This window comes from Plodia interpunctella, chromosome 24 (genome assembly GCF_027563975.2).
Source record: "Plodia interpunctella isolate USDA-ARS_2022_Savannah chromosome 24, ilPloInte3.2, whole genome shotgun sequence".
Taxonomy (NCBI): domain Eukaryota; kingdom Metazoa; phylum Arthropoda; class Insecta; order Lepidoptera; family Pyralidae; genus Plodia; species Plodia interpunctella.
Genome location: NC_071317.1, coordinates 2670438 through 2689524, shown reverse-complemented (window position 1 = coordinate 2689524; position 19087 = coordinate 2670438). Strand labels below are relative to the sequence as shown.

Here is a 19087-nt window from a genome sequence, read left to right as displayed (position 1 = left end):
CCAACAGCTAACACCCTGTGTTCAGTACAGTCGCTAACAGACTGATATAATATACCCAGCACTTTTGGTATGGGTTAAATAATGCCAAATTCTACAAATGTTAAGTAAGTTAAGTTATAGTATAAGTAATCAAAATTGACTTAGTATATCCATGGCTAATTAAACCACCACTAACCAGAACTTTATAAGTAGAGAACGTTTAAATTAAACAGACTAAATAAAATCCGATCACTGACAGATAACAATTTTGACCTACGTTCCCATCATGTCGTTATTTACTAATAAAAATAAAATGCTAATTCTTGATTTTTAAAAATGGCACACCAGTTCTAATAGTTAATTGGGTAATAAAAGTTAGCCATCTTGAACTCGACTTGTTTGCAAACGGAGATAACATAGCACGTGTGTGCCTCCAGCAAATACATATTCGTCCAATCTAAGTAATATATAAATCTGCGCGTCCAATAATAGTAACATTTTATTCTTATCATTATTGCGTCACAGATACATTTTTATAACAATATTTTTATGATAAACCTATTTAAATTCTTTGCAAATTAGCCAGCATTAAATTAAAACTGCTCATTAAGATTTTTACTGGTTAGAAATAGGGTTATTTGACATGCAATGCATGTTAATATTTTGTAGCGTACCTAATCCTTACTAATGATGTCATTAACATCTACTACAATAAGGATTATTGATGCGTAGACAAAATCCGTAGAGATGACATCACGTGCTCGAGGTGTTAAGGTTGAACGTGTTAGAAACAATAAATAAATATTGTATTAATACATAAATAAATAAATAAATAATATATTAATTGTATGATTAATACGGACTGATCGCATTGTGTAAATATATTTTAAAAAGTAGTTGTTATGACCGGTGAGATTTTTGCCGCTAATTTTGTGAGCGATCAGTCCTCGATGGTCAGAGAGAATAAACGCTGTTGAAATGTAAGTACGTTTTATTATTTAATTTATCTCTATTATAATGAATAATTGTTTATCATCACGCTTATTCATTGCATAACACTCGTTATTAGAAAATTCAAGTAAATCTACGTGTATATTTCACTTCTGAAACGCGGGAATAGTTGACAATTTCAAATATGCCCAATGAACCTCTAAATTTATTTGCCATGTTCCCGGCTATCCTACAAACGTAATTTCGCATCTAAAATTACGGATAAATCACTACTACATAGTGTAAAACAATGTCGCTTCTTTAGATCTTTAAAATTACGCAACGAATTTTGATGAGGGGTTTTTTAATCGATAGCAAGGAAGGTTTCGGTGTTTAATTTATTATAGTTTTACCCAAGCGAAGCCGGGGCGGGCCGCCAGTAAATAATAAAGAAATACATATGGACAAAGCACTCGGACTGAGTTAGCTCCTAAGTAAATAAAATTCGAGACTTGTGTTATGGAATACTAACGAAATATTACTAAGTATATTTTATAACATAAGTCTCAAAAAGATATTTTTCTATCTTGCTTGACCTGACCGGGGATCAAATCCGGGACCAAGAGGAGGGCGCCAAGGTAGCTTTCCGGCGTCAAATAAAATGAATCATATTGCTCCTAAACGGAAGCATTTTTCATTGCGGAGAATAGAATTAATAATAATATACATACATTATGCAGGGCATATTCAACTGTTAAAAAAAAATTAATGAACAATATGCACGCATACGGTTCATAAATCAAGTTTATCAAAAACATTATTTAATTAACAATCTATGTTAGTGATAATACAAACGATTTCAAAAGCGATAAATAAACTATCTGATTATGACCAGAAATTGAAATTCAATTCGATTTGTAAGACAAAACTTCAACGAAAATGATCAACCTACAAAAAATGACCTATAAAAATGTACATATACATTAATCTTAAGTTTTTCTCTATAAGTGAAATGTAAATTTCTTTGAGAAAACAAAATTCTTCTTTAACCACAATTTAAAATTCGAACATCAGACAGTCGGAGTCGGGTAGCTGTCAAAATTTGGGACACCTGTATTTTCCACTCGACTTGGTCTGGAGTTCGATCCCTGTTTATCTCAGAAGCCTCGACCCAATTCTGGGAGATCGTGTCTAAGTTGGACGCCTCAAAAGATATAGACTTCAGCCCAGTTCGGGTTGTCCGTTATCACAACTTGTTCATATAACTACATAGAGGAATGATATATTTTTTCTTTTTAATGGTAATTTTTCAGATATGAAATGAAATCAAGAGATTTGTGTCTATCGGACCCATGATACAAGCTTAGGGCTTAACGTGGGCCGTTGGGTATTGTCTATTTGTCCATTTTATATAACCGTAGAATCAAAAGGTAATTGTACTCACCAGCTCCCCTGGACTGCGACATTACGACAGGGTTCTGCTCCGGTCGGAGAAGGCTCTCACCTTCGCTTCTCATCACCATGGTGTCAGCTGTATGCGCGCTCTATCATAACCCTGATAGCATGTGGTCTGTGGGCAATGGGTTTACATGTGAGGTGCGGGCTAATGAGCAACTGTGAATACAGGGATGCCAATAGTTGATAGCTTTTGAGAAATATAATTTAAAATTTGATGTGAAAAAGTGCCTGTAAAAGTCTAATTTCTGAATTTTGGGATACTATAGAAAATTTATATGTATAAACATGTAGGTACTAAAATCTAAAAGTGTAATATATTCAATGAATGGATTTACGAAGACGGTTTTTTTATATCAATGCCAGTAACTTAGATTATAATAAACCCGTAACTAAGTCTATTCGCATTCTATAGTACAGTTACTCTCAATTAGTAGATTATGAAATTAGATGTGCTTGGCAAAATAATTAAATCACATTATATTTAATTTATTACCTCCAGATAGAATCCACAGATTTTATTTAGGAATCACAAACACTTCTATAACCACCTTTTAAATTAACTAAATGGAAAACGAATTGTCTATTTTATCTACGTGATTATGTGGGATATATGAATTTAATATTTTTTATTTTATCATTAACTTCGATCAATTTATGATAATTATATAACAATATCAATTTATGATAATATATACGTGTGCAGTCTCTTACTAATAAGAAACGTAAACTGACCATGGACTGACTCAAATATCTTGTCGTGATCGAATCGCGCGGTTCTAATCTGAATATTTGGAGCCGGTTTCGCCACCCTATTACAACAATTTTACATTCATTGTGGTTGGCAAAAACGAAAACAAGTTTATATTTTTTAAATGGACAGCATGAAAAGAATAAAAACTTGTACTAACTACTACTAAAGGTAGTCAGGTTATTATTACTAAAAAAGAACGGCACATACACATCCACTGGATCCAGCAACTGGATCGATGTAAATCAGCCATAAATATTTAACTGGATCCAAGGCGCTGCATACGACATGATGATAACTTATTTATTCAGCATTTTTACGAAACTACTTTAGAAATTAACATAAATACTTTTCATAAAACCCTATGCTAATAAAATGGCAATTAGACCAAAGATCATTTAACTAAAAGTATATACTTTTAGTTAAATGCCATTGATATGTGTTGTAACACGACAGAAAACTTTAGAATACCTTGCTTAACTTTAAATTCTAACATATGCCCTATTTTTTATCACACTACCTCGTCGTAGATTAGATAATATAGGTCACACGAGTAAAATGTGGATAATTACAGGTAATATTACTTGTTTGTATAATTTATTATTATTTATTGTTAATATAATGTCATGGTTGTCGGTTGCTATGCTAATTCCGTCATTAAGACGACTGTAGCAGCCTATTTCTGTCAATTTCTAATATAGTGCGATAGTGACAAAACATGCTAGCTACTAGCATACTTTAGCTTAACTTTTTTATGGCTATCGTGGTAAATCTCGTTTTAAGAAGTTAATATTAAAATAATCCACATGATTCGATATATTTATCAATAAATAATTAGAGACAGTATAATTAACGTACAAGTCAGTTTAAATAATGAGAAGTGTTTTTATTTGATGTAATAACAATACAATCACTTTTATGTACATTTATTAATATTATGTCTCGTGCGTAATATTTTTATTTGAAGTACTAAAAATATAATTACATGATGCCGATGCGAATACATGAACATTGGGTAATTTATATGGTTGATTTTATTGACCACAATGAAAAGCCGGTAATGTATGCCGAATCCGCCAAGTTCGGCGAACTGATCCGCTATAGTGTGGAACCGGCATGTTTAATAGCACAATTTCGTGCTAAATTCGCTTTCAGAAACAGAACAGAAACAGTTAATTACAAGATCTAAATCGCCACACTCGTGTCTTCTACATACCGGATAGTTAAACTAACAGTTATCCGCTTCGTGTACAGTCGACAACACAGCCACATCACTGCGGCATAAAGATCTATGTTGGTTATCTTGCTTGACATGAGGTCAACTGTACGTGCGAGATTAACGTTATTTACATTTAGCTCGCCAATTTTTGCACGGTTGCAAATGATAAGAAATACAAAAATAAACACATATAATTTCTAAAATTGTGTGGAAACAACTGGTGCCCGCAAATTCCGACTGCTTCGTTGTAGTTTTTATTTCTTTCCTTTAGGATCTTCAAAATTCCTTTCTAAGTTTTTATTCCATATTTCCTCCGTTTTTAATAATACTTACAGCAGTCTCGTCTGTGCTTTAATATCCATAATATACTGTTTTATTTATTGACAGCTAGTAACCTTGACCAATATTACTCTGTCGCGTAATACAGTGGGATTAGTGTTACCTATAAAAACTATATTAAGACTACGACGCCAGACTGAATATGTAAAAATGTGAGCAAGATAAATTCCCTTAGCATGCTATAAGTATATATTCTAGTGAATGGAACGGATTACAGAAAATGTACTTACATGTAAGCCTGGTCGAACTAAGCAGACTCAGTTTTAATGCACTTTGAAGTTGACAATCTTGGGCGAATCATCTTCAATTGGCTGTTTATTGTTACGGAAGGACTAACAGACGGACAGATATGCTTGAGTAATGAACCTCGTTAGGATTATTTAGGTAGGGAGAGAAATTATCGGAGCACGCACATCATTAGGCATTCTGTATGTTTGAAATGATGTCCAAGACATATCTCCTTAGTACACACACATTATCTCCTCAGTACAGTCATACGCAGTACTCTTTAAGGCCCGTGCACACTGAAATCCTGTGCAGTACTTTTGCTGCACGGTAGTAGGTATGAGATTATAATACGAGTACGTGTGTTAAATTTCCATACAATTTTGTTGTGCACGTGTTGGATACGCATAGTGTGCACGGGCCTTTATTACTCTGTGGTACTGTGATGTCGTACATTCAACGAAGTGAACGAGAATAGATGAATGTCATAGTAAATGCAAAGCCGGAGGGCTTCTTCTTCGGTCCGATTTTTTTCTCGGATGGCGGATACAGATACGGATAGACGGACGCCGTGAACGGCCTAAACCGTGAAAGGCCTATAAATTAATGCTGGGTACACACTATCGCCGAACTCAGACAGATGCCGACACGAATGCATTCGAACATGGCGTAGTTTGTAAAAACGCTTTTATTTACCGCAATGAAAATCCTGAAATGTATAAAGCCAAAGTTTGGCGAACTGTTTGCCGATAGTGTATCTATAGCCGACATAAAATACACCCATTGAAACTTTTTAAATATTTATATGTCGTCGTATAATCGCCGTATGGTTGATGAGGCCTTGGCGCAATTGTGCTGGATAACTTTATCTAAAGTCATCGGCTTTGACCCTTCTGTTTCTATTATCATCATAAATATACGAAGCGAACTTATTATACTATATCTAAGCCTCACATTTTCGCTTTCCTAGCTTCGTATATTTCTCCTTTTTTCGGGTATTTCATAAATTTTTCGTTACTGTTAGACCAAACATCTCATCTCATCCTCACCTTATTTCATATGCAACGCTTTCTTTTCAATTTACCGTTTGTTAAATTCACTTGCCCTTTACCAACCTTTATTCTATTTCACTCACACGTCCGCCGAATTAACGTCATCTTCGAATCGCCATGAGCGAGCGCCCTTAAAAGATATTTCCGGAACGTCGAAATAGGTTGAAATTAAATTCGCGTTGTGCGAGCCTTTACAAGAGCCCCACACAATGTCGGGCCCACTCAGCCTTCTATAAAATGGGACTGGAGTGCTGTAGCGTTTAGCTTTTAGAGGCATTTCCTATTCCATTTCAAATTTTATAACACGGACTTTAGGAGATGGCTGAACACTTAAAATAAAGGAGAGAATATTTTTTAGCTTTTAATTGTTGAATATAATAATTTAAGTTCAAATCTAAGTGACCGCTATCATTTTCTCACTGTGGTCCAAGGTGCTGGAACTGCAGTTACGCATTGGTTATTAGGATATTGACTCGAATGTTGATGTAACACACTTTAAGATGCCGTTGCCATTTTTTTATGAATAAATGTGTAAACAAGTAACAAAGGGCTAAATATAAAACAAATCTGTGTCTAATATCGTCCTTATTAGAAACACTGTCCACCAAACAGATTTCCTTATCTCAGAGTCAGGCAAGTATCAATTACATTAAATAGAGCAGACATGACACTTTATTATGGTTTGTTTATTGAATTAAAGTCCACAATGCGGCCGCAATTCAAATAGATTGGTCCAAGCAGTGCACTGTGTTATTAGATTACTGTAAATTATATGACAAGTTGTGTTAAGTCATATTTAACTTTTTCAATATGTGCTGTTGCACAACTTAAAATTTAAATTAGCCTTTTTTAAATTGAAGTTTTAAATGTAAAATGTTAAAATTTCATTGTTACTTTAAATGAATAACAATTACATAGTATAAAACAAATTCGCTTCCCTCTGTCTGTCCCTATGTATGTATGCTTAGATCTTTAAAACTACACAATGGAATTTGAAGAATGTGTTAAGTGTACAATTTATCATGGTGTTAGCTGAGCTGCTAGTGTTTAATATTCGTGTAAACCATAAACAACAGAAATAATCTAAGTAGTTGGTTGTTGTCTACAAATCGCCTACTAGTGAAGAAGATTGCTGGATAAAAGTGTAGACTTTTATCCAGTTAGATTGTAGAATAACCCATACTTTGTTACATAAAACAGATAAATTAAATTCACAAGGAAATAGTGTAACTTGCTGTGCCCATACCTAACAGCACTTTAAGAGACAATTCATTACTTTTGGGGCAAGCAATTTTGTAAGTTCCTAATCAGCAACTGTACTCATCTCGTTCATGAATAAATCATATTTTAATATCAAATTTTTTTCTTGGTAATTGAGCGTTCATACATTCAGGTCCAGAGCACGTTATTTATTTTTAAAAAGGGCAAAATAAATGCGAAAATCTGTTTTTCTGTTTCTTGTCCCACTTTTACAGCTAAACCGCTGGGCCGTTTGATGAAATTTAGAAAAGCAAATTCTAATAAGGTTGAATATAGTCAGTAACTTTTTCTCCTGTTTGGACCAACTTGAAAGAACTCCTCCAGTATATCAGAAAACATTCCTCAAGTAATTTTGTTTTTAATAGTCTATAAAACTGATTTGTTATTTATATTTAGGAAATAGATAACCTACTTACAACAAATAAATGCCAGGAAAATATCTACCTATACTTTCTTACTTTTTACTTATTATTTTACTAATTATAAATATGCAATACCTATAAGTACTTATAGTAAAGAATGTCTGATTAAGTTTTAAAAATTGAATAACTGACACACATACCTATGCTTACCTACCTACTTTATGACAATGTGAATGCTAACAGCCAAAATAGATTTTAGAGAACTGAAAAAATTGTACCTATATTAGTGACTAGATGTAGCCCGGGGCTTTGCTCCCGTATGAATTTTGAGATAAAATATATCCTATAGCAATCTTGGATAATGTACCTTTCTAATGGTGAAATAACTTTTGAAATCGGTTCGTTAGTTTCGGAGATTACCCACCTCAAACATACAAACTCACAAATGCTTACCTTTTTAAAATAATAGTATAGATTGAATAAATTAAAAAAAAAACTGTTGTAATATAGATATAAAAAAATGTAGGTAATGTAGATATATCGGTCTGATTGGAGTATAGAGGAAATTATGTGTTTTAAAGATACGGGTCAGTTTTAACTAAAACCTAGTTACTTATGTACTGGCAATGAATAAAAAAAAGTTAACCGGGTGCTAGCTACTCTTACTCAAATACCTACTATGTGTACTCTCCATTATTATCTATTTTACTACCAATTTATTTGTGGACGCATCCGATATTTATTTAACAAAGCCTATAGGAAGTTCAACTGCATCAATTGACAAAAAATAACGCCTACGTTAAAATACCAAACTGAACACAAAACGTGATACAAGCGCGTGGTTACTGCATTATAACAATATAACACTTACCAGAACATAGAGTGAGGACACTATATTATTTGTCAATTTGAAAACTATGTAGCCACTAATTAAATAAATTAAACTTTTGTATTCATAACTGCATTACAGTTAAAATAAAAACACGTGCAATACGACCGCCCCGTTTGCCTGCGTTCATTGCACTCGTTTTAGTGTTGTCATGTCCTTAATTTAATCAATTTACAAATCTCAAAAATTATTCTAATTTTTCGAGTACTTTGTGATTTGGCATATTCCATTTCAAGTTTATTACATTTCCATTTCAAGAACCGTGTCAAGAACCAAGTGATTTTGTAAGTACATAAAATAATAATAATAGATGGCAATATTCTATATCAAGCACGGCAACATGTATTACCATCTAGAAGAAACCTCTACTATTTTAGGTTTACCCATCGAGCGCGGAGATAAGAAAGACAACAATAATTGGATCGCAGTCTGATCGAGCTAAGTTAATTGCTGGAGTTCTAGTTAATAAACATTGAATTGCAATTTTCTCACGTTGTGTACATGACACAGAGACATTAATTATTGATTATTGACTATTAAATATAATTAATTATTGTATGAAACTTAGCCTTTTGCATTTTGAATTAAAATCGCAAAAAGCCAATTTTCCACCTTTTTTAACAAAATCTTAGAGAGAGATATTTGATATCTCGGAAACTGCCCTTTTGCTTGGAATGCCACATATTAACTTTACGGATCAGGAACAAGTCATAATAATTTGCCCTGTTCTCGCAGGGGATGTAATATGTAAATAATGGCAACACTTAATCGTAGATGTCACTATACATAATATGGTCAAATGTCAATGTCACTTTTGATGATTTGATTAGAAAAATGTTGTGAGGAGGGTTGGGGAGGGTTGGAGTTTTTCTGCTGTTGTTCTATTTTTAAACGTAAAAATATTCAATTATCACCCTCGTTCAATTTTTAATTATCCAGTTTACAGTTTTCTTCTATAATTTGTTTGAATTAATTTGCCGTCATGGTTAACGCGAGCTTAGCATACGAAATATTAATGTATATAAATTCTTTTTATTTTGGTCTGTTTGCTACTTGTGAGCTCGGGACCCTAGTTCTTAAATCGGCGGTGATAACAAGTCTTTATGAAGTGCAGAAAGATCCCACGAAAATTGGCCAAGATTACGGTGTTTTATTTGGACTATTCGTTGTAGAAGCAACTCGTCTTATATTGGGACGAAAAGGCAGTTTAAGTGAAAGAGGTATGTAAAACTACGGTAATGTAGTCATTAGTATAACATATAATTAGTAAAATACCCCCCTATACACTAGGTGATTTCATTCAATTATCTAGACAAGGAATAAAATTAAATATTTTTATAGAGTAACAATCAGAAATAATACATATTTGCCTAGGTAAATTGCTGGGGCATTTCAACATGTGTGTAATTATTAAGTGCATTATATCTTGTTGGAATGAGATTGTGATTTGTATTATAAGCAATTACTTTTGTGTTGTTGTCTAGAATCAAGATCCAATGTTTAGAGTAGGCTCAGTTTTTTGCCTTGTAAACATTAAAAGGTCACAAGGTTAAGGTTTCTTCACATTGGACTAGCATGCCTAAAAATAAAATTTGGATATAATATGACCAATATTTTTTAAAATATTATATTTTCCATTCCAGATGTGCCAGTACTAATATCTGTGGTGCTGACAGTACCATCGATCCTGGGAGTCCTGTACCTTCTCATCTGGCAGGTAGTGGTTCTCCGGATAGAGTACATCTGGTGCACCCTCATGCTGACCATACAGACTCTTGAGCTTGTGTTTGCTTCAATGTTTGTTGTCACAATGTGTAAAGGGCCTTCTTATGCTTGATCTTTTATATAAAATTGAGCCATGAAGTTTTAACACTATTTGCTGTAACACACTGTCACTTCATTAGAGATTCATAAGGTGTGTTTATACCAAGCATCTGGCAGTTCACTAATAGCCTAGGCCATATTTTATGGCTAGAGAGAGTGGAGATAATATGAGCAATTACTCATCACAATGTAGCGTAAAATAAAGTCACCCTCTGTGTTTGTCTATTTCTAAGCTTTCTTTTAAACCACACAATAGATTTTGATGCAATTTTCACAAATAACTTGATAATTTATTCATGAAGGTTTATAGACCAGATGAAGCCCGGCCAGATCTCTAGTTTGGTATAATATAACACATCATGATGCTGCACTCAGTGTGTTAAAGCTCTAGGGTTTTATTCTAAAATTACAATGTCTGTCTTTTGTAGCTATGTATGATTTTAGAATGTCAGTAAATAGAGTTTGCTGATACATAGCTATGTGGAGATGTTGTAAGAGAAACGACAAAGACCCAAAATATGTACTTATTGCAAACTAGGAATAGGTAAAATGCAAATAATGTTCCTTTTTTGGATTTTTTATTGTCATTATTGTAATGTCTATGCTAGAAATACTCTACCCTCTATTATTTTGTATAAAAATTTAAACTCATGACAAAAGATACAATTTCACTTTTACAAACAATATTATAGTCTGTCATAAACAAATTTTCTAAGTATTTATTAATGTAAAAAAAAATATTTATTTGTATTGTCTACACAAAGTGTTGTGTATTAATAATGGCACAAGTGCATTTTATTGTAAGCATATATTTTTTAATGCAGTTTTCTGCAATTTATTATAAAAAACCTATTTTAAAGTAAGTAACTATTTATTGCACAAAATCAATGATCCAAATTTTTGAATTAGTCAACATGAAAAATATGTATATTGTCATTAAAAATAGTATTTGGGAAATATTCATAAATAATTACGTTTTCTTTTACATTAACTTCTTTATTTATAAAGTCTTGAGTCCCATTTTCCAAATATCACTGGCTGGGACACAAAGCAACTGGTCGAATTAACAAAGAAAAAAAGCGTTTATTTGGTTATGTATAAATAACAAAATCGGTATTATAAATCACAGTGATTGAAAGTTTATTGTTTGTCGAAAACGATAAAAAAATGCATTTAGACAAACGTGCATTCGATTATGACTCCATATAGGGTAGGTAGGATCTTTCAGTTAATTTAAATGATATTAAACGTTCTGTCGGCCAAACGTTGACGGTCTAGTCTACAGTTCATTCAGCTCTGTGAAAAAAGTGTTCATTCAGCCAGTTGCGTTCTGGCAAGTATTATTAGAAAAAAATTACGGGACTCAACTCTATTAAGATTAACTAACATTTAAAAAGTTAGAAAGGGTACTACTATTTTCAACCATACTGTTTTATCATTTGTTAATAGTGGAATCCAACCCGAATATGTAACACAAGTGATAATGTGGCCTTTATATATATTATACAATCATGATCAAATTGTATCTTCCATTGTACTGTAGAAGATTTATGTGTATTGTCCGTCTCCTTATATCAGGACCTCTTTATAGTCTCATATACAAAAATAGCCACAATGGGCCAATTGTTGAAAATTATATAAACAAAATAGGAGGTTCTGGTATAATGCATTATTTAAGTTATTTTTGATGTTCGGAGGAGAGTTGAAGGTGGGAGACCAGAGAGGGACACGATGAATCAACAGGTCTCTGTTCAAGTCACGAAGTCACCAGTTTGCCTAGAGAACTGAAAGTTCCTTTATGTGATTATAAGTCACGTATTTTTGCCTGAATATATTGATGTGTGTAGCTTAGGATTGTTGTGTGTGAAATAATATAATGTATAAATCGTATTATAATCCATAGATTTACCAATTCTATAACAAAAAATCAATACTAGTCATTTTGAAGAATCTTAATTTATCTTTTATAACAATGTTCTAGTCAATATCATAAATCCTTTTACAAATTATCGAAATCGCACTCATAATCAGAATATTATATATATATATATATATATATATATTAATATTATACATATTACAGTATTCCTCGCCATTATTGTGTCTTCAATTTAGATTTTTTTATTATAAGTAATAACAACTTAATGGAGAATTAAAAATATACGTATTTGTTTTTGTGGATCAATATAAATATTAACAGTTGAAATTACATTAATTTTTTATTTCATTGCAAATTCTACTTACCATACACTGTATATAACTGACGTTATAGGTAGTCAACAACACATCTAGAAAAAACAATGCAAATTAGTCGCTATTTGCTATAGCATAGAGCTCTCTATAGGGTAGCTTGAGGTGCGGTTGATTACATACCACATTTGATGGTAGCTCTTCTAGAGATATTAGCTACATGTTTTTTGTCCGATTGTCCATGAGTATTGCGCAGCTTGATTTGGAGCGGCATAAGTTAGCAGAGCCTTAGAGGAAAACCTTGAAATTACACAACATACACGTTATAACACGTTATTTTGGTGTATCGTCTATCTTTCTATACTCCTCCTGCAAATACAGCGGCATTCGGCCTTTCGCCATTTTATCTCTTTTGTGGACCCTCAACTCGTGTCTCATAAGCGCTTTCCTCGTCCCATACTTGTTCCCACATATCTTACAACCAAATTCCTTTATCCCTGTATGATCAGACTTATAGTGTATATCCATATCACGTTTTGTGTAAAACCCCCTTCCACATTGTAGGCACTTATGTGGTCGCTCCCTCTTATGAGTCAATAAATGCCTGTTCAAATTACTTCTAGTTAGAAATCGAAGTTCACATTTGTCACAACAAAAAGGTTTATCACCTGTGTGAGTTCTCATGTGTATTTTAAGGGACTCCAAGAATCTTCCTCTATATGGGCATATTTGGCACTGAAACGGAAGATCGAAGTTATGTAGTTGCAAATGGCGAACCAAGTTATCCTTGCGGTAAAGCTTGCCGCACACGTCGCAAATCAGATGGGTCGCAGACTGATGCCTGTGCAAGTGTCTCTTAAACAATCGTGCAGTGAATAATCTGTAACAAATCGGACATTGGATTCGTACACGATTATGCTGCTTGGACCTTTTATGTCTCACATATTCATCCAACGTTTTAAAGTTTAATTTACATAATTTGCAATGGTACGACTTCAATTTGTCATTATTATCATAAAATGTATTATCATGTGTCACATAACTCACTTCAGCCTCAGCTTGCGGATCTGTCGGTTCGGCTATTTGGCGAAGCAATGCGTCGGCATTTTGTGCTGATTTCCGGAATATTATAGCATTTTGTAGTAGCGAATGGCAGTCTTCACAGAGATGTTTAGGAAAATCATCGTCCTCACTGATATCAACGTCTGCGAAAGTTCGAAATGCTTCAGACACGTCCGAAGGACCATTATTGGTGTATATAGGTATTTCACCTTCTTTTAAACATACTCTGCAGATGTTAACAGCAGCAGCAGCTTTTGTTTTGGTAGTTTCCTTTTTCTTGGCACGTATTTTTCGAAGCATTTTTAACTTAAAATATGCTGAGGCCATTCTGTTCGAAATAATTAATTAAGGCCAAAGAAGTAAATACATTTTCTATAAATCTGTATTCAGCAGACTGCGCGTGTGAAGTGCATTTTGCAGATCGACGCATGTACAGTTACAAACAAAATTAATTTTATCAGCCCATTATTAGGTACTCCTCCACTCCAAAAATGCTTTTCCCTATTTTTTAAAATATGATGTTCGACAAAATGATAGCACCACAAAACTGATTCTACAAATGCATTGATCAAACGTTATCAATTTAGGACATCTCAAGGTACTACTCTGGAACCTTTGCAAATAATTGACTAAAATATGTGTAAAGTAGCGTCACAATAACTCGATAGATATGATACGCCGTTCACTTGAATGCCAGATTGTACTCCGTGGGTGGTAGTTGGCCAGGTGGTGTGAGGCGGTCCTCCCTGTGGAGGTAACGTGCGCGGGGCATGCGCGCTAACACAGCGTTATATAAAAACACAGCATTAAGCTCTCGTTGCTTAGCAACCAGTATGAGACAAACCGACAAAATGTTTAATTATCTTTAGGATAGGATAGCTGCTGTATGGGAACATATATCTATCTGGCTATACCGCTCCCGCCTGGTCCTGACAGAAGGGGCAAACCAAAGTCGTCAAGGATATGCGTGCCAATGGTCTTACAACTAGGTATGCCGACGAACTACCGTGGGAGTAGGAGAGCGGACACTGGGCTCAGATGCTCAACGGCTGAGGAAGAATGTGGGAAACGTTTAGGTCAGAGAGAGCTGCTATATACTAAGTGCTTCTGAACCTGCATAATAAGGATGGTGCTTTTACCCTGACTTACTTGCGCTTTTGGATTATCCTTATCTTTACTGCACGATTTTCATGGTGGTTGCATGGAGGAAGATTTAGGTGTATAATTTATTATGTTTTACCCGAGGGAAGCCGGGACGGCGGCTAGTATATATACTTACAATACAACATAATGAGAGACATCTGTTGCACCCATGGCAGAGTGGTATTTTATTTTTCAATTTGGTGCAAAATTTTAGTTACATATTTAATAAAATGTATACAAAATCATGAGATCATAATTTAATTTTGACTTAGATTTTTGATAATAATTTTACATACATTTAGTATATGTAATACTAGACACAAATACATACATGCATTTATATTTATTTACAATTTTAATATCGGTGTAGTTACTGAGACTAATCACATTTTAAACTTTAAATCTTAACCTATTTATAACATGGAAAATCCCAGAATAGTTATTAATTCGCTATTGCAATAAATTAACAACTTCAGCATATTTAACAAAAGCAAGCATAATAAACTTTTAACACTGCATTTAATCTATGAGTCCACTTTTTTATTCTCAGCTTCTAAATAAGCCGGCATCCGGCCGAATAAGAATTTCTCTCTTTTATGAACATGTCTCTGATGTTTCATCATAGCGTTTCTATAACCGAAAGCCTTCCCACAAGCATTGCACACATGATTCTTAATACCCAAATGATCAGCTTCGAAATGCCGTTGTAACAGTAACTTTGTATGGAATGCCCTTTTACAAGAATCACATTTAAACTGTGGTTCTTTGTGCTTTAACATGTGGCTATTTAAATTGCTTTTAAATAAAAACCTTGCTGGACATTCTGTACACATATATCTATAGTCACCAGTGTGAGTTTTCATGTGTGTTTTCAATAACTCTTTATATCTCCCTTTATATGGGCAGAAGTTGCATTTGAATGGGAAGTCCTCGCTGTGCCTAAGGCTGTGGTTGTGATATGCACATCTCAAGCGAAATGACTTGCCGCACACATCACAAACATATTGCTTATGATTTGGATCATGCATAGTGATATGTTCTTTGTAGTACGACCTATTTATAACTTTACTACAAATATGGCATGTCACTTTTACAGGTTTCTCTTTTTTCTGTTCAATTTTTAAATTGCTCTCATTTTTTTGACAATACTCTGGTACTTTAGGTTCAAAACTGTTGCTGGAATCTTCACAGTCATGGTCAGAATTGTGGGAATAAGAAACATTCTCATTCTTTACTAACTTCTGAAATATTTCATCAGATCGCTTTGCGGTTCTTCTGAACAATAATGCGGCCTTAGTGAAATCGTAACATGTCTCACAAAGTAGTTTCGGCATATTGTCGTCTCGCCTAATTTTTATGTCTGTAAAACATTGCAATACTTCAGAAATCTTGTAAGTTTCATCGTCGAATATAGATAAAGTCCCAGTTTTCAAACATATACGGCATCTTGTCTGCAAGTTATCGATTTTTTTTAAATTCGGTAAATCATTATAGTAGTTGCAAATTGAAGGGTTTGTATTGTTCTTGGCCATTTTCATCATGTAATAAGCAGTCACCATTTTAACCGATAGAATTCACTTCAACCTTATGGTGATTTATCACAATTGCTATAAATCTTTTACATAAGTAACTATTATAATACAAAAACCAACGACCTACAGTAGGTTGATAGGATCGAAGTAGGTCACATAATTCGAATAGGTGCCTTACCTATTTCGATGAAAAAAAAACATGTAAACAAATGCATGGTTTATTTATTTTGCCTTGACTGACAGCAAAACTTCAGCTGTTTCAGTACCTAGTTTATGGCCCAGTTATTTGCGTATACAGCCAAAGTTTTATAAATAGGAAGCACTGGTATTTTTAACCAACCTTAAAAGTGATATTAATATTACATAGGTACACAGAATCCGTGATTACCATGGAATTAGTAGGTACTTTGTACGAAGTACTTATTAAATCCATGGTGATTACATATTAAATCTCACATATTTAAATTATTTTCTTTTTGCTTTCTATATTTTCTTTGACGATACCTCAGACATTTGTAGAGTTCCATTACATATGTACATTATGAATGACATAATGCTTCCTTCTCACTCATTTGCACACATATACACAATTTTAACCACCTTGTGAAATTTAGTTTATAAATAAAACAGAACTGACTTATCAACAACATTTATTTACATAATTTTTATCAGATACCAAGTAATTAGGTAGACGACCTTTCCCTTTTGTCAGTCTCTCCCGTTTATGAACCTTCAATTGATGACACATCATGTAGTTTCTATAACCAAATGCCTTCCCACATATGTTGCACACATGTCTCTTAATTCCTAAATGATCAACAGTATTGTGCCTCTCTAAACTAAGTTTAGTATAAAAACCTCTGTTGCATGTCTTACACTTAAAATGTATTGGACCTATATGTGTTCTTCTATGTTTGTCAAGATTACTTTTAGTGATAAAGCGTGCTTGACATTGGTCACATTCGTAGTTGTAGTCCCCAGTGTGAGTTCTAATGTGAATCTTTAATAACCCCTGTTGTAGCCCTCGATACGGACAAAACATACATTTATATTTGAGTTCTCCCCCATGAGTTTGGTAATGCAATTTAAAATTGGATGGATTATGAAAAACTTTACCACACTTATCACATATAAATGTCATTCTAGATTTATCTTTACTTTCCCTGTTTATCTGGCTTAATACATTTTTGCTCTCTTTATTATGAATTATTTTTAAATGATTGTTGTAATAAGCAGAATCGAAATTCTTGTCACAAATTAGACATTTCTCTTTATTACCTTGGCCATGTTCAAGCCAAGTTTGAATATGGGTTTTAATGTGCAATTTTAAATCAATTTTACTTACACTACAATGACAAACTGGACACTCAATTGTTTGAGCATCTTTAATAGACATATTATGTACTTCACACTCTTTGTGTATTTTCAAAGCTTGTTCAGAGAGTAAAACCTTGTTGCATAACCTGCATATATATTTATCAGGAGCAATTTGTACTGGATCAAAACTGTGTTTTGTCATGTGAGAAACATAATAATCTTTACCAATAAACTTGTCACATATATAACATTCTAAATTTTGTATTTGCTTCATGTTCTCTTTATGTTCTATTGTTGTCATGTGTTGACAATAGTCATCAGATGTTTGAAAATTCACTTTGCAAGATTCACAACTATATTTTGTTTGATTTCTACTGTTTATTTCCATTTCTTCATCAGAAACGACAATCATTATAATGTCAGTTTCATTACCTTTGCGTTTTTGTTCAAAACTTGTATTAATATCACTTGTATCATAATCATCAACAATTTTCAAGTCGCCACTTTCTGAACTATAATCGGACATGCAATTTTCACTATTCTTTGCTTCATATTTTGGATCCTCTCCATCAACATCTAAGTTTTTATCCTCTACTAAATAATCATTAGATTTAATTATCATTTCTGATTCTTTTGCTGTGTTTCGAAAAAGTATTGCTCCTTGCAATAATTTATGGCAGAAGACACATAAATGCTGAGGAAGTTGGTCTTCGCAACTGATATCTACCTCGCCAAAAGTTATAACTTCTGCCGAAATATCCGGTGTATCGTCATCCCCAAATATAGGAATTTCGCCTGGCCTCAAACATATTCTACACATTTCTTTATACACTATTTCAAGTGCACCTTCAGTTTCTAATTCAGTAAGTTGAATATCATCCATTATAAAAAGATATACGTTTATGGATGGTCAAATATTATAGCAAAATATTTGTTTTCGTTTTGGAACAGTTTTTTTGATCTTGTGCTTGATTTATTAATAACTCTTAACTTAAGCAGGTAGATAGTACTTTTTTATATACTTAATAAAGAGGAAAATAATCTACAATTATAAAATAATGGATAACAATACCTAGGTTTTTAAATAAAATCCTTGGATAAAAATAATCAAAAATATAAAATTTTGTGACAATAACTGACACGAATAATATAGTGACGTTGACAGATAGATTTTTTATGCTGTCTGTGGTCGAGCGAGGCTAATGTGTTCAAATAGGGCATATTACGCAAAGCTCGCGAAACTGGTACAACTAAGGTACACAAACATTGCCAATGGAGGCGAAAAGCGCCAATTTTCAATATTGTTGCAGATTTACGACCAAAATACCTTCTACGCAATCGTGGTGCGAGTTTAAAGGAAAAAGGAAAGATTTAGTGGATTATCCTGAAAAGATTATTAAAGTACTCTAAAATAAACGTTTTAATCGATATAGCAAAAGGCGGCAAAGTTTTTGTGTACCTAACATACAGTGCTATACTCTGGCGGGATAAATGTGCAGTAATACTCCCTATTATCCTTCTTTTGGGAATAGGTATTTTAAGAAAGAAGAGTAAGAAA

General features: G+C 33.4%; 5 protein-coding genes across 7 annotated transcripts in view; 1 reads left to right on the top strand and 4 right to left on the bottom strand.

Annotated features, from left to right (window-relative positions):
• Window positions 1-8613, bottom strand: part of LOC128680408 (equilibrative nucleoside transporter 1-like) — a 28153-nt gene extending 19540 nt beyond the window's left edge. The window contains exons 1-2 of one of the 3 annotated variants that reach the window (XM_053763543.2): window positions 8444-8613; window positions 2354-2479 (exon numbers count right to left, since the gene is read on the bottom strand). In XM_053763543.2, coding sequence (XP_053619518.1) covers window positions 2354-2432 — 79 coding nt within the window. In that variant the 5' untranslated portion in view covers window positions 2433-2479; window positions 8444-8613. Of the gene's footprint in view, window positions 1-2353; window positions 2480-2860; window positions 2962-4903; window positions 5108-8443 lie in introns of those variants that run through there. The other 2 variants (XM_053763544.1, XM_053763545.2) reach the window with 2 other exon arrangements.
• Window positions 8614-9299: 686 nt separating this feature from the next.
• Window positions 9300-12494, top strand: LOC128680418 (transmembrane protein 80-like). Its single transcript, XM_053763561.2, has 2 exons — window positions 9300-9681; window positions 10105-12494. The coding sequence occupies exons 1-2, from the start codon at window positions 9444-9446 to the stop codon at window positions 10296-10298; spliced, it is 432 nt and encodes a 143-aa protein (XP_053619536.1). The 5' UTR covers window positions 9300-9443; the 3' UTR covers window positions 10299-12494.
• On the bottom strand, window positions 11777-14790 carry LOC128680412 (gastrula zinc finger protein XlCGF17.1-like). The gene is made up of 2 exons (XM_053763554.1): window positions 12659-14790; window positions 11777-12573 (listed from the first exon to the last, which is right to left on the bottom strand). The coding sequence occupies exon 1, from the start codon at window positions 13862-13864 to the stop codon at window positions 12809-12811; it is 1056 nt and encodes a 351-aa protein (XP_053619529.1). The 5' UTR covers window positions 13865-14790; the 3' UTR covers window positions 11777-12573; window positions 12659-12808.
• A 135-nt stretch (window positions 14791-14925) lies between these two features.
• Window positions 14926-18672, bottom strand: LOC128680407 (zinc finger protein 600-like). The gene has a single exon (XM_053763542.2). The coding sequence runs from the start codon at window positions 18410-18412 to the stop codon at window positions 16853-16855; it is 1560 nt and encodes a 519-aa protein (XP_053619517.1). The 5' UTR covers window positions 18413-18672; the 3' UTR covers window positions 14926-16852.
• On the bottom strand, window positions 15053-16384 carry LOC128680413 (zinc finger protein 626-like). Its single transcript, XM_053763555.2, has one exon. It carries the CDS (start codon window positions 16237-16239, stop codon window positions 15205-15207), a length of 1035 nt encoding a protein of 344 aa, XP_053619530.1. The 5' UTR covers window positions 16240-16384; the 3' UTR covers window positions 15053-15204.
• Window positions 18673-19087: the final 415 nt, after the last annotated feature.

Coding starts and splice junctions, on each gene's coding strand:
- LOC128680407 (XM_053763542.2), bottom strand. CDS start 18,412: ATGGATGATATTCAACTTACTGAATTAGAAACTGAAGGTGCACTTGAA.
- LOC128680412 (XM_053763554.1), bottom strand. CDS start 13,864: ATGGCCTCAGCATATTTTAAGTTAAAAATGCTTCGAAAAATACGTGCC.
- LOC128680413 (XM_053763555.2), bottom strand. CDS start 16,239: ATGGTGACTGCTTATTACATGATGAAAATGGCCAAGAACAATACAAAC.
- LOC128680418 (XM_053763561.2), top strand. CDS start 9,444: ATGGTTAACGCGAGCTTAGCATACGAAATATTAATGTATATAAATTCT. Junction 9,682..10,104: donor AGGCAGTTTAAGTGAAAGAG/GTATGTAAAACT, acceptor TTTCCATTCCAG/ATGTGCCAGTACTAATATCT.